Source organism: Clarias gariepinus, chromosome 24, assembly GCF_024256425.1.
Source record: "Clarias gariepinus isolate MV-2021 ecotype Netherlands chromosome 24, CGAR_prim_01v2, whole genome shotgun sequence".
Lineage (NCBI taxonomy): Eukaryota > Metazoa > Chordata > Actinopteri > Siluriformes > Clariidae > Clarias > Clarias gariepinus.
The window spans coordinates 12,349,631-12,365,990 of record NC_071123.1 but is presented as its reverse complement, the minus strand read 5'-3'; the positions used below and the strand labels follow the sequence as shown (position 1 = coordinate 12,365,990).

General features: G+C 40.0%; 1 protein-coding gene across 7 annotated transcripts in view; it reads left to right on the top strand.

Annotated features, from left to right (window-relative positions):
• The window catches only part of mcc (MCC regulator of WNT signaling pathway), a 355,742-nt gene that overhangs the window by 35,314 nt on the left and 304,068 nt on the right, over positions 1 to 16,360 (top strand). For all 7 annotated transcript variants that reach the window (XM_053485491.1, XM_053485493.1, XM_053485497.1 and 4 more), the window contains one exon: positions 15,413 to 15,564. In XM_053485491.1, coding sequence (XP_053341466.1) covers positions 15,413 to 15,564 — 152 coding nt within the window. The remainder of the gene's footprint in view (positions 1 to 15,412; positions 15,565 to 16,360) is intronic.

Sequence of the window (16,360 nt, the reverse complement as noted above, 5' to 3'; positions counted from 1 at the left end):
GGAGGCGGCGTGTGTTTAATGGTGAACAGCAGCTGGTGCAACAGCGCGAGCGTTGTTCCTCTCACACGCTCCTGCACACCCAACCTGGAACTACTGTCCATCATGTGTCGTCCTTTTTACCTTCCTCGGGAGTTTACATCGGTCATAATCAGCGCCGTTTATATTCCACCACAAGCGGACACGGACACTGCCTTATGCGAGCTGCATGAGGCACTCACACAACAACAAACACAACACCGGGACGCTGCGCTTATTGTGGCGGGGGATTTTAACAGTGCCAACCTCAAACGCGCAGCGCCGAACTTTTATCAGCACATCACCTGCCCCACCAGGGGCGAAAGGACACTGGACCACTGCTATACAACGGTCAAGAACGGCTACAAGGCACAATCTTGTCCCCTGTTTGGTAAATCCGACCACGCCGCCATCTTCCTCATGCCAAAATACAAACAAAGGCTGAAACAGAAGGTTCCGGTTCAGAGGGAGGTCGCGTGCTGGACGGACTCGATGACGCAGACTGGGACATGTTCAGAAACAGCTCTGATGGTGACGTCAGCGTGTTTACGGAAGCGGTTGTGGGATTCATCGGGAAACTAGCGGACGATACCGTAGAAAAAAAGACTATTAAAACGTTTCCCAACCAGAAGCCGTGGGTGGATAAAACCATCCGCGACGCTCTGAAATCTCGCACCGCTGCCTACAACACGGGACTCGCGTCGGGGGACATGGAACCATATAAGGCTGCGTCATACAGCGTCCGGAAGGTGGTGAAAGAGGCGAAGCAGCGCTACGGGAGGAAACTAGAGTCACAACTCCAACAGAGTGACTCTAGGAGCCTGTGGCAGGGATTAAGAACAATAACGGATTATAAAGCACCAACATCCGGTATGATAAACGCAGACGTGTCTCTGGCAGATGAGCTGAACACTTTCTATTCTCGCTTCGAGGCTGCAGCTAAAGACGCTAGCGATGCTAATGCTAGCGGCGCTCACGGCTGCAGACAGGAAGTCACTGCCAGCACCGGAAGCGCGTTCATCATCTCAGAGCATGACGTGAGGAGAGCCTTCAAGAGAGTGAACACCAGGAAAGCAGCAGGACCAGACGGCATCTCAGGCCGTATTCTCAGAGCCTGCGCAGACCAGCTAGCACCTGTGTTCACTGAGATATTCAACATCTCTTTATCACAGTCGGTGATCCCCACATGCTTCAAAGAGTCCATCATCGTTCCTGTCCCAAAGAAACCTCATCCTGCTTCCCTCAATGATTATCGCACTGTAGCCCTCACTTCAGTAGTGATGAAGTGCTTTGAACGCCTGGTCAGAGACTTCATCATCTCTTCACTACCAGACACACTAGACCCACTACAGTTCGCTTATCGTACAAACCGTTCCACGGACGATGCAATCTCTCATCTCCTCCATACATCTCTCACTCACCTGGACACTCGGAGGGGGAATTATGTGAAAATGCTCTTCATCGACTACAGTTCTGCATTTAATACCATAATTCCCTCCACACTTACCACCAAGCTGGAGCACCTGGGACTCAGCTCATCAATGTGTCAGTGGATCTCCAATTTTCTGACTGGCAGACCACAGGCAGTAAGGATGGGCGGACATGTCTCAGCCTCCCTCACTCTCAGCACTGGAGCCCCCCAGGGTTGTGTTCTGAGCCCCCTGCTGTACTCTCTGTACACCCACGACTGCGTGGCCACTACCAGCTCCACCACCATCATCAAGTTCGCTGACGACACTGTTGTGGTGGGCCTGATCACGAACAACGATGAGACGGCCTACCTGGAGGAGGTTGGAAATCTTTAGAACTGGTGCCAGAGAAACAATCTCCTCCTGAACGTCAGTAAGACAAAGGAGCTGATAGTGGACTTTAGTACAAAGCAGGTGAGGAACTACCAGACCCCAGTCATCAACAGGAGCCCAGTGGAGAGAGTGGACAGCTTCAGATACCTCGGTGTTCACATCACGCAGGACCTGGCATGGTCCTGTCACATCAACACCGTGGTAAAAAAGGCCCGGCAGCGTCTCTACCACCTCAGACGCTTGAGAGACTTTAGACTGCCCTCCAAGGTGCTCAGGAATTTCTACTCCTGCACCATAGAGAGCATCCTGACGGGAAATATCACGACCTGGTTCGGGAACAGCACCATGCAGGACAGACGAGCTCTACAGAGGGTGGTGCGATCAGCTGAGCGCATCATCCGCATCGAGCTCCCTGACCTGCACTCAATCTACAGCAAGCAGTGCTTGACCAAGGCCAGGAAGATTGTGAAGGACCTCAGCCACCCCAATAACGGACTGTTTACTCTGTTGCGGTCTGGGAAGCGATTCCGCTCCTTGAAGGCCAACACAGAGAGACTGAGGAGGAGCTTCTTCCCGCAGGCGATAAGGTCTCTCAACCACAACCACACCACTATGCAGAACTAACAATCTTTTCATCTTTTTCATAATTGATCAAATTTATCAATCTTCTTACATCCATGAACACTATGGACAATTACATGCTCACCTTCCTTCATATATACACTACATGTCGTACGTTTACATCCTGGACCATTGCACAATGACACTTTAATAACTTTGCACACCTACCTTCACAACTACACTACATTTTACAGTTTTACGTTTATATCCTGGACCAGTGCACAAAGACACTTTAATAACCTCTGCACAAAGTCACTTTGTTCTATGCATATTTGCACACACAGCACAGTATATTTCAATTTGTACAGTAGATTTCTATTTTTGCACATCATATTTCTATTTTTATTTTTATTTCTTTTTTTTCCTAGCACATTTCTATTTTTATTTTTAGTTCTATTTTTCCTAGTTTAATTTAATTTTTTATTTAATTTCTATCGTATTTCTTTTATTCATATTTATTTCTTATTTGTAAACTTTAATTCTCTTCTAGGGTCAATGGCAGTCGTATAATGCATTTCACTACATTTCGTACTGTGTATGTTTGTGTATGTGACAAATAAAATTTGAATTTGAATTTGAATGATTGGAGGAGCTGTTTAAAGGGCGGAACCCCTTTTTTGATTGACAGCATGTCTTAAGTATACATCAGCGCTACAGATATTCAAGTTCAGTCCCATTGTCAGGTTATAGTACAAACTTTCGGGTGGCTCCCGCACTTAAATCCAACTAAAAAGTACTGAAAAGAACGCGTTCAACTTCAGACACCGGACTGCATTACCCCCAATGCATTTCCCGCACTGGACTACACTCCTGTAAACAGCTGTCGTAAATCAACCTCTCTCTCCTGCAACAACACGCTCTTTGTCGGCGGCGCCCGTGCGATCGACGCACTCATTCATATGAGTAGGAAAAAGATGCAATATTATGGTTTTCGTCATTTTTCTATATATTTGCGTACTGACTGGGCCGGCCCACACTGGCCAGCGGCCCACCGGAAAAACTCCTGGTACTTCAGATGGCCAGTCCGCCACTGCCCATGCGGATTTGCAGGTGAAGTGCTAAGATGAACTGCTGCACTCTGTATTGTTTGCTGGTGATATAAACCATTTTTGTTTGTACAAATCATTCTTTAAATAATTTCAAAAAACATATTATTCTTCTTGACTTTGCTTAGTGTTTCAGCATTGTAAAGGTAGTTCGTATATATAATTAAAGTAGCTCATGGAGGGGAAAACTAGCCAGAATTTACGTACAAATAACATAATGAATTTTATGATGAAGTCCTAATATGAGCTTCCCCTGTTTCAAAAGCTAGCAGCCACCACTGCTACTTTCTGTAAGCTGTTAAGGTCTTAATGACCTACAGGTGCATGTTAATTAATTGATTGATTAATTGAACATGCATGGAAAACATTGTTTAAACTCTTTACAATGAAGATCTGTGAAGTTATTTGGATTTTTACAACATTATTGTTGAAATACACAGTCCTGAAAAAGGGACGTTTCTTTTTTTGCTGAGTATATATAATCTATAATAATATATATAATATATATAATATAACATTGTGTGTGTACCATTCAAAGGTCTGGACCCACCTTCAAATTCAGTGGTCTTTCCTGATTTTTATTTTGTTTCTACATTTGTAAATGAAGCCATCCCAAATATGTAGTAATCTCCTGGGAACAATTGATGTTGAGATGTGTCTGCTATTTGTACTCTTCAAATGATTAATAAATATTAGTAACAATAAACTCTAAAATTCTTCTCTGCAGCATATGAAAGTTTTGCTCTTTTAGGGTGGTCTTTATTAGACTTGGATACTGTTTAAGTTTTTTTAAGATACTGGAAATCAATACTTTTAAAATGGTACCGGTGCCTAAAAAAGAAATTTTTTTTAAAAAAACAAATCAAACAATATATAAAAAATTTTAAGTATACATATACAAATATAAGTAAATACAAAACACAACAAATTTACATACTACCTAACAATAATTAAACAATAATTTAAGACCAATAACAGCAAAGTAGTTTTTTTTAGAATCTAGTTATTCTTAGAATGCTACAAACCAGCTTAAAATTTAAGCAATTCTTTTGTAGAAATATGACCATACTTGCCTTACCTGGCAAAATTCAACATCTCTTCTGACTTAGCTAGAGTTGATCTGACCACTCTGCCAGGAAATGTCATTAAGCTATTAAACACGTGATCCTTCTGCTTTAAACGTCATTCTGTGTATTTTAATGTTTTCCCCTTTACATGCAATTGTTGAAAGTAATTGTTCAAAGTTGTTTGCATGTAAAAGCATGAGCAAGTGTAATCACTGCATTCATGCGCTGCATTTACGTGGATGGTGAATGTTAATAATTCTACTACAAAGATTAGTTGGATTTGTATTATTAGAGCTGTAGGGTTTCATAATGTAGACCAGGGGTCTCCAAATCTAGTCCTGGAGGGCCAGTGTCCAACACAGTTCAGTGATTCTTCTTTTCAAACACAGCTGATTTAACGAATCTGTTCTAGGATTCAGTGGTTCAGTGGTTCAGTTTAGGTGTTGGTGAATTACAAACTGTGCTGGTCACTGGCCCAGCAGGACTGGATTTGGAGTCCCCTGATGTAGACAAAGGATGACCGTTGGACTGTCCACCATTATTATGTAGAGTGTCAGCTCTGGGTCAGAGGTGAATTGAATCTTTAACGATTTAGGTTAATTTGATTAACTGATTTACATGACTGGACATGATTTGGAAAGGCACACACCTGTCTATATAAGGTCCTACAGTTGACAGTTCATGTCAGAGCACAAACCAAGCATGAATGTCAAAGGAATTGTCTGTAGATGACATGTGGAGGCCGTTTGGACCTTAGCTTTTTCACCCTTCGGAGTCAGTTTATCCCGTGGGGAATGGTCCAATTAGATGTGGTTGCGGGGCATAGCCATGCCTCACATGGTTCCCCCTTTGTGCATACATTAGCCCGGTGTTTTGACCGTCACGTGGGGCTCGGTTTTTAAATACCTTTATAAAGTATATTCGCGTGACCTCTGTTCATGCTACCAGTTTACCATGTTCTTCGAATGAAACAAGCTTTTGATTGATATCAAACATCCCATATCTAAGTGAACATATGTATATAGGTTTTTGCCCTACTGGCACACAAAGATTGTCAGAAATAATGTCTCTGCTGTATGCCTCTTTGTTCATTGAGCCACGAGGTGAAACATAGAATATCTCATGTTCTGGGGGCAATGAGAGTGTCAAAGTGTTGATTCCCTCCCAACTAGGGGTGAAGCTGTAAAACTCCTTGCTTTGTTTACCGGATCGCAGATTTACACCATTATGTTTGGGTTTAATTCGAGGCACCTGGTCTCAACGTGGCTCCAAGCACAGCGGATTTCCTGTTCCATGCTTGGTTAAATTTCTCGTGGCTTCGTTTCACAGACGCTGCTTTATGTTATCGAAATGGCGCCAGTCGGCTAGAAGAGGGGTTCTGGAATGTGATCGATTGATTGCTGTCTTTGGGGGCCTTGTTCATCCCCACAGAGCCTTCCAACTTGGATTCACCTTAAATTTCAGATTTTTTTTTTACTTGAGTGTTTCACTTTTGTTTATTCTCAAGAGTGAGTATATAAATAACTCAGACCATTACCATTATGTATGTAACTCTGTTTATTGAACAGCATTTTACTTCCTTAACAGTGCCACATACTAAAAGGTCCGTGCTTCAACTTGAGTCAAATAATCACATTGTTACAGTGAGGTGTGATGCTTGTCCATTTCAGAGAATACTGCTTTCTTTTGGTTGCTCCTGTCAAGAGGTTGCCACTCCAGACCCAAACTTGAAGATTAATATACACTCTCATTATCCGAAATGGTGCTAATTTTGTGTCTAAGCCTGAGTTTAGTGATTGCTGTGTTATTGCTTACACTAAATCATGACTCACTGACAGCCATTCTGGACAGCTATTCAGCTAAACGGGCCAGCCTCTGTGTCAACAGAGATACAGCTCTATATGTTAAGGCTCCCCCGGGTGATGTGTGTGTTTATATCATTTACATTTACATTTTACATTTAGGCATTTGGCAGACGCTCTTATCCAGAGCGACTTACATTTTTATCTCATTACACATCTGAGCAGATGAGGATTAAGGGCCTTGCTCAAGGGCCCAACAGTGGCAACTTGGTGGTTGTGGGGTTTGAACCTGGGATCTTCCGAACCGTAGTCCAATGCCTTAACCACTGAGCTACCCCTGTCCTTAACATGATCAACATGAAATGGTGCGCCGAATACTGCACCCCCATTTCAGAGCATAGTTTGCATTAGTAGCCATCTCTGCTCTCCAGGACTGTTTTGAGCACACTGACTGGCACATGTTCAGGGAGGCTGCAAAAAATGTTGACACTTACTTTGAGAAGTAAACAACATCAATGACTAGCTGCATTAGCAAGTACATTAATGTCACTGTCTCATGGACCATGACATGCTGCAACCAGAAGCTGCTGAAAATGCAAGACTCTGCTTTCAGAGCAGGTGACAAAGTAGATCCAAGAACAATGGCGGCCCAACTGAACTGGGCCATTAAAAAAAGAAAAGCATGCACACACTCGGAAAATCCATGGCCTCTTCCATGTCTATGGGACATGACACCTTCCTGTGACATGATGAACCCCTTCCAGATGCGCTGAATAGCTGCTATGTTCAGAACATGTTCTGCATGGTGCAGAACAACATGGCAATGAAGACTACCCCTACTTCCAATGAACAGGTAGTCCATTTTGCCAAAGATTATGTAAGGGAAAACCCTATGCAAATAAGTACTGGAGAAACAGATGAGTCTTGAGTCGTCGTTTAAAGATAGTCAAAGTCTCTGATGTACGGACATCTAGAGAGAGATGGTGGGATGAGGCGAGCAGTGCTGGAGAATCGGAGGGAACGTGGTGCAGTGCGTGGTGTAATTAGCGCAGAGAGGTAAGTGGGTGCTGGGCCATTTTTAGCTTTGTAGGCAAGCATCAGTGTTTTGAATTTGATGCGGGCAGCTACAGGAAGCCAGTGCAGGGAGCGGAGGAGTGGGGTGGTGTGGGAGAACTTGGGGAGGTTAAAAACGAGACGTGCTGCTGCATTCTGGATCAGTTGCAGAGGACGAATCGTGGACAGAGGCAGGCCTGCCAGGAGTGAGTTGCAGTAGTCCAGTCTTAAAATAACAAGGGACTGAACAAGCACCTGAGTAGCCTGTGAAGAAAGAAATGGGCGAATTCTTCTGATATTGTAAAGAAGAAATCGACAAGAGCGAGTAAGCTTAGCGATGTGTGGGGAAAATGACAAATGATTGTCCACGGTTACCCCAAGATTGCGGGCGGTGGCTGAAGGAGTGATTTGGTTGTTGTCCATGGATATCACAAGGTCTTGACCTGGAGATGAGTCACAAGGGATAAACAACAGTTCGGTTTTACTGAGATTGAGCTTCAGCTGATGAGCAGCCATCCAAAATGAGATGCCTGCCAGACATGCTGAGATCCGGGTGGAAACCTGAGTGTCAGAGGGAGGAAAGGAAAGAACAAGTTGGGTGTCGTCTGCATAACAGTGGTATGAGAATCCATGCGATGATATGACCTTACCAAGAGACCGGGTATAGAGGGAGAACAGAAGAGGACCAAGTACTGAGCCCTGCGGGACACCAGTAGAGAGTCTACGTGGGGCAGATGTAGATCCCCTCCATGTTACCTCTTATGACCTATCTTTTAGGTAAGAAGCAAACCATTGCCACGCTGTTCCACAAATTCCAAGGCTTGTAAGAATAGATAATAGAATCTTGTGGTTCACCATGTCAAATGCAGCTGACAGGTCCAGGAGGATGAGGACAGATGACAGTTTAGCAGATCCAGCAGCATGGAGCTTCCCAGTGACTGACAGAAGGGCAGTCTCTGTGGAATGTGCCACTTTGAATCCAAATTGGTTTGGGTCATTAAGGTTGTTCAGTGAGAGATAAAGAGACATTTGATTATAAACGGCTCTTTCAAGAATTTTGGAAATAAAAGAGAGCAGTGCTACCGGGCGATAGTTGTTAACTTCTGATGGGTCCAGGCAGGGTTTCTTGAGGATGGGAATAACCCTCGCCTTCTTAAAAGCAGCAGGAACATAACCAGATGATATGGATTGGTTGATGATGGCTGTGGTGAAGGAAAGGAGGTCCCATGAGATGGCCTGGAGCATTGTGGAAGGGATTGGGTCTAATGAACAGGTGGTGGGGTTAGATGACGAGATGATCTGTTGAATCTCATCAGATGACAGGTTGGAAAATTCTGCTAAAGGAAGGAAGGAAAGGTCCTGAGGTTCTGCCGTAGGAGCTTGGTTGAGAGCGAAGGACTGGCGGATTGCTGCAATCTTCCCATCGTAGAATGTGGCAAAATCGTCAGCAGTCAGAGAGGAAGGGGCAGGAGGAGTCGGTGGGTTAAGTAGTGAGGAAAAGATGTTGTGGAGTTTGCCAGTTTGCAAGTTCAGATTGGGAACAACATCTCCCACTGTGCATCTCCAGCACCACCACCCTGACCACTGGGGACCACCGATGGCTATGTGTTCAGTACACTGCTGAATGCACAGCTTGAACCACATCAAGTTTGAAAATGACATGACTATAATGGGTCTCAGAAAGTTGATTCACTGTACACAGTAGAGGTGCAATAGCTAATGCAGAACCAACAACCTGTCTCTGAATCTACACAATACTAAAGAGTTGGATCTGGACCAACATCCCACAAGAAGTTTCTTCCCACAAGCCATCAGACTCCTTGACATTCAGGGACTGGAATGAGAGAGACACTACACTGGACACAACTTCATTTCAGTATTCTTGTAATTTCTCGTTTTGCACGTTCCTGAAATGTCTGCTAAAACACACACACACACACACACACCAATATTTTGTTGCCATTTTACTTTGTACTAAATTTTAACTGTGTCCCCTGAGGGAGAGAGAACAGAAGATATGGTCACAGCCACATAATTTACAAGATATGTATACATAATGTATATTTAGTGCAAAGTGCAAGCAGGGACGATGACAGCATAACTAAAAGGGAGAGCCAGAAGCAAACACAGACATGAGGGCTCCCTGGGAAGTAAAGCAACCAGTCACTACACGGCCAACAAACCTGAGTAATCAATGAGAGTGAGGGAAGACAGCATCCAAGCATACCAGTTTACCATAAAACTCTACGTCCATGAGTTTTCCAGATCTACTTTTTTACCTAAGGCATATCCATTCACAAAAATGCTATATATATAAGTAGTACATTCCTTATAAATACATACAACTAATTACAGTAATGAAGTAATGTATTACTATTCCTGAATTCAATATTTACGCTACAGTTAATAATCAAGGAACTTGTTTTATATACTTGAATTATCTGCATAATGATCTCTGCGGATTACTGGGTAAATAAATTTTTACTACAATGGGCTGTAGGATGCAGCACTTCAGTGAGAATGACTTACTTGCTTTAGATGATGAGAATACAGCATCCCTTAAATTAAACTACAGTAAGTTTATATTCATGAAAATCAACAATAAGCCCTGTGGAGACGCACGCCTGCAAATTGGTTGTGCTTTTGGCCTATAAAATGCAGTTCTTTTGCAATTTCATTTTAAGTTGGACACCATCTACTGCTGTTCATTTTTACGAGTAACCACCTCAGAACCACTTACCGGACATGTCTTTAATATGTTTAAGTAATATCATCAACTCACATTTCTCACAGAGCTCATAAACGTGTCAAGCTCAAACTGATATGTACAGTGGAACCTTAGATTAGGAGTAACATGGTTAATGAGTGTTCCGCAAGACAAGCAAAGATTTTTAATAAAATTTAACTTGAAAAACAAGTATTGTCTTGGTTTACGAGCACCAAGTATCATGTTTCACTGAGCCAACGTTTTTTTTTCTCTCTTGCGCTGCAGGATCGTCTCCCCTGCTGAGTCTTAGTGCTTGTTTCTGGTATAATCAACATCTGTGCACGCGTGTACTGTTTACTATAACACACGTGTGTGCGCCCGTTAGGCAAAAAAATCTTAATACAGAGGTTAAAAAATCTATTTTCTTTCTCATCGCGGTGTGTGCGCGCGGTGTGTGTGTGTGTGTGTGTGCATGAAACCACCCATTCACAAAAACACACGGGTGCACAGAAATGAAGGCAAGAGACACACACTCTGCTTTCTGAAGAAACTCTTTGCAAATCTTTTCGGAGGTAAGGTGCTGAGTCATTTGTTTGTTGGTTTTACTTTACAGCAGTGATACCGTTAGTTTGCGCTCACATGAGTGTCATTAGCGATGTTTATTGCTTTTTTTTTTTTAAGATAAAACAGTGTAGCGGGAGAGAGACGTTGATTTATGACCACTGTTTACGGAAGTGTAGTCCAGTGCGGGAGATGCATTGTGGGTAATGCAGTCCGGTGTGTGTGAAGGCGAGACCTAAGCTAGGACATAGAGCCTGAGTTTTGTTCTTTAGTAGTCTTTTTTAGTTGGATTTAAGTGCAGGATTCACCCTAAATTTTGTACTATGACTTGACAATGCAGCAAATAAAAGAACGGGCATCGACCAGTTTGTCCATCTCATCATTACACGAGCATGAATTAATGGGTTGTTACGCTGTCGCGAGCAACATTAAAATGAAGTGGAAAAGCTTTAATAATTTAGGGGAGAACAACAGTCTCTTCTTTAATCTGTGTGAGTGTGTTTAAACGAGAGAAGAAAGGTTTAATGTGTAGGATGAGGAGGGAGAGACAGGAGGGGCTGAAAGCAGGAGTCTCCACTTACTCTAGCCTCACACGCACGCGCACACATACACAGCACCTGCATGCACAAAAGGTCAAGTGCAGGTTAATTTGTTTTATTTTTACTTAATATCTTGTATTAATTATTTTTATGTATTTATTTTTTTCGGCTGTAGAACGAATAATTTAAGTTTCCATTATTTCTTATGGGAAAATTAAATTTGGTTTACGAGTGTTTTGGAATACGAGCCCACTTCCGGAATGAATTATGCTCGTAATCCGAGGTTCCACTGTATTTATTCTTAATTTTCTTCTCTCCTTCAATGATGATACTTCTTTGACTGCACTTTGTTTACTCAGTATTATTATTATTATTATTAGTAGTAGTAGTGCTCCGAATTTATTATTATTATTTTTATTATTGTAACGTACCCGCGCGTGTTTGCAAAAAGACTACAAGGATGTATGATATGTAAGCCTAAAACATTGTTTTATTGTGTTTATGCGCTTTAAATATACACTTAATTTGCAGAATTGGGGGTTTTAAAACAAATTAACAAGACCGAGCAGACATCTCTGCCTAAAATGTATTTCGCCTTTTAAACAATAAACACTGCGGCTTTTTGATCAAAAGACTGATAAACGCGTGCGCAGATATGAGCAAATTTATCGATAAAACTGCAGAAATGAAATGGAAAAAAAACCCCACAAAAATATTTGCTACTCGCTGTATACAACGTGACAGCACGCAGAATGCCCAAGCTTTGACTGCGCTTCCTCCATTCATTAGTACTGTAGTAGTACACACAAAAAAAAATGCTGGGTTTCTGTAAACACATCGTTGGGTTGTTTAAGCTGGGTCTAAATTCTGTGTTATTTCGGATACTTTAATCACAAACGTTGGGTTGCTTTTGCTATGAATACTAAAAGTGCTGCATGATTAAACTTCTCCATTTTGTCCCTAGACCTTTTGTTCCGGTGTTTATGCAGTAACCTATGGGTGAACACTATGCTTTAAGAATTTAATTGAACACGAATATATATATATATATATATATATATATATATATATATATATATATATATATATATATAGTGGCATTTAAATTTAAATCCAACATTTTAATGGTTAGTGATCGGTGCATGGTCGTCAACTCGCACGTTCTGTGATATTCCGTTGTTAAGAGCCCTTTACTAAAGCATTCACTAGTTAGTAAGTAAGTTGGTAAGCAAATAAAAGATAAATAAATAGCTTTAAATGGTACTTCAACATAGTAAAAGTACCCTATCACGAGTTTATATATATATATATATATATATATATATATATATATATATATATATATATATATATATATATAAAATGAAAATATTATGTATAAAGAAAATATAATTGATGTATTTAAGTTTAATTAAATTCATAACATGAATTGGTTAGTGATTGTTGCATTCACAGAATTTTGGGGGGAAGGGATTGGCTTGTACAGTCGGCGCCTCGCTGTAACCAGCAGATCAAAGGAGCAGTTATCTGCTATGACACGCCAGAGTTGGTTGATTGGAAACACGTTTGAAGGAGAAGATAATATCACAAACACACACAAAAACTCTACGTGCACACACACTGCCTGGTGTATCTGCATCTCCGTGAACAACTGAACAACACTATTACGAAGTCTCGTAATACACCTGACCATAAATAAAAATTAATATTTAGGCCTAAAAAGATGCTTTAAAATGTAGCTAAAATTTATTGATCATAGTGTATAAACCCACAGCCTTAACAAAAGGCAGCGTTACATAAGTTACATTTTAAAAGTATAAATTTTGTAAAATATAATGTTGTAAAATATGAATAAAACAGTATTAGACACAAATATATGATATGGTAGTATAGGCAATAATAAAGCTATTTACACGAGTGCTCAAATGTAATAAAACGCAATTATTAATTGTGTATATTTAACTTCATTTAGCCGTTTAAGTTATATGAAAAATAATGTTTATTTTCTGTTCAAATTTAAAGATGCCCGCAGATTTTACAAAGAATCTGACATTCTGCAAAGAAATTCAAGCAGACACTGTCCAAAAACTCACAAGTTCAATGAATGCAAGGATTGTGAAGGTGATATTAAAGAAGGGGTCCTATGTCAAGATGCAACATGTCCTGTTAGGATGTTTTTGATTAAAATAGTTTTTAATTTCAGTAAATATGACCCCCTAAAGCTGCAAATTCAACAAAAGCCCATTTTCAGTGCTTCAAAGCCTATAAAACTCTGTTGTGCATAATAATTTGGAACAGTGCATTTTCAGTTTTTTTATTTTTGAAATAAACATTGTCATCAATAGGAGGTTTGTTCAATAAAATTTAAATTATACACTAATGGTTGAAAACTAGAAAATTATACTGACTGTCTTTTGCATTGACTAATTATGAAAATCAGAGAAAGGTATCATTTGCGTAATTATTTGGAACGTTGTGTAGTTACCCTTAAACAATATTGTTTCCAATGCTAAAGCAAACATAAATTTTATTTTGTTTTACAATAGATCTTTCATGATGAATGTGTGTATATGTGCTTCATATTATTTTCACAAAGATGAAATGAGATGCCCAAATTCGTGCTTTAAAAGTTTCTTATATAGTTTTTGTAATGTCTTAAACAGGGACAAAACAATGAAAGACATGGCAATGCCTTGGTTTAAATGGTCTTAAAATTAAATTAATTTCCTGATAGTAAGCTACCTGATAGTGTTAACTATGCGAAAGTCCGGATTTGTGAATATGCCAACATGTCTTATTTAAAACGTAAAATTGTGTCGCCATCATGAATTAACAATATAAAAATATATTATATATATATTCATATATATATATATATATATTAAAATAATAATAAGCATGTTTTTAGCTGTTTGTGTCCAGCATTGAATCATTATTTCATCCATTATTTGACCAGGGCTGGAAATTATAGCTGAAATATGATTGTGAATTTATGACTGAAATTATTCAAATTATTCAGCAAAAAGAAACTGATACACACACACACACACACACACAATTACTTAAATTAACTCAACCTCAAAACATTGAGACTGGACTGATAAATCAACACACACGCAAACACAGATCAGCAACCATCGAACCATATTGTACACACCAAATCTGTAAATGCTCTTTTGTACAATATTCATTACTTGTTAATTTGCACAACCTATTTTTATCCTTGCTGCTACACCCTAATAAATACTGGGTTAAAAACAACAGTTAACTGCCTCTCTGTACACCACTCTGGCACTACTGCTCCTGTACCTGTTTATTCTGCTAGTGCGAAAGGGAACTGTCCACTACTAGTAAATAGATAGAGAAAGGGCCAGCCCAAGTATGCTCTGTGTGGAGGAAACATTGCCCCTCCTGCATTGGGACTATTGTAGATCGTGATGTTGATGAAACAATGTATCGTGCAGCCTTAATTCACATAGCTTTTAGTCACTTGCCTGTTTGTTTTCAGGCTTTTCCTCTCTTTTCGACCTGCCTTTTCCTTTCTTTGTTTTTTTGTTGCCATTTTCTGACCACACCTAATTTGTGTCCTCCTCTTACCTCTTGTATATATTGTTTTCCTTTTGATATCCTGTCTTCGCTCTCATGTGTATTGAACTCTCTTTGTCGATTCCTGTACTCTTTCTATTTTTGCTATTCATCCTGTATGACTTTCTATTTTTGCAACATTTTTTTAATATAACAAATTTAGACATAACTCATGCGGATCGTTCTAGTTTATTTTATTCTATTTTACTTTGTTTGAGAGGAAAAGACTGTATGCCTAGAGGCATTTTTGTACTATATTTATTATATTTATTATATTTATTTATTAATAGATGTTATACATGTCAGTGGTTACCCCACACTTCTATGTGCTTGTCAGTGAAAGTGAAGGCGGTGTGGCTGTTGTGTCTGTCAGCCATTGTGATGGAAAGGGAAGCTGGCCTTATGTGCCTGTTAGTCATTGTGACAGAAGGATAGACTAGTCTAATAGACAACCAAAAAATTTAAATCTATTTGATTATTTATTATTGTAATATTGGTATACGCTATAAAAACTTGAATGTTTAATACATCATATTGTAATGTTGACTCATTCTTTTTCTGGCTTTCTCTTACATTTTCTCCCTCTCTTTCTGCTCTTTCATGCTGACCCTCAGAGAAGATGATGTGTTTTCAGAGTTGTCTTCTGAGCTCTGCCATGGCCAACAAGAAGCCAATGAAGATGAGCACAATGTGGACCAGGATCCTGACCAAGTGTCTTTTTTCTCATTGCCTAAAAACCAGTCAATGCCCACCACTGCAGCCATAGGTAAGAAATCACAACAGGGATACATGTTCACAACAATGATGCATAGAGTTAGCGATTATTGGATTCATATACAAAGTTATGGTAAAGGCACTAAAGACCCATTTGGCCCATCAAAATGGTCCTGCAACCAGTCCAAAAATTAGCATGTTGTTTTATCATTGTAGCTTTCTTTCCTTTCTATAGGGTACAGTTTAGTAAGAACCCATTTGAATTATTTAATAGCAGTGCCCATTAAACAATAATACAGTAATATCTTGCATTACGAGCATAATTCATTCCTGAGTCAGGCTCATATAACAAAACACTTGTAAATTAAAGTGAGTTTCTTCCATAAGAAATAACGAAAACTCAATTATTCGTTTGACAAACCCCAAAAAATCTATATATAAAATACTTAATACAAAATATAAAGTTATAATAAAACAAATTAACCTTAATTTTACATTTGAAAAAAGTAAAAATAAATCCTGTGTGTATGTGTGTGCGATTGTGTGTAAGGCTAAAGTAAGGCGAGAGGAGAAAAGATTCTCTCCTCCTTCCCTACTCTCATCTTACACAGTAGTCCTGCCACCTCTCTTATTTGAGGGGTCTACTGAGTGAGACACATTTCTGAGATTGGAGCTACACATCCTGCTCCTGTGCTCCCAGTGATCCAGACCCCATTTGCCCTCTGCACCTACTCACTCATCCCTATGCTAAACTGGACTTCATGTTAATTTAAAGAATTTCTGTTATATTGTACTCTCAGCTGCATAACACACATGGTGTTATATCATCTCTATCTGTTATCACCCAA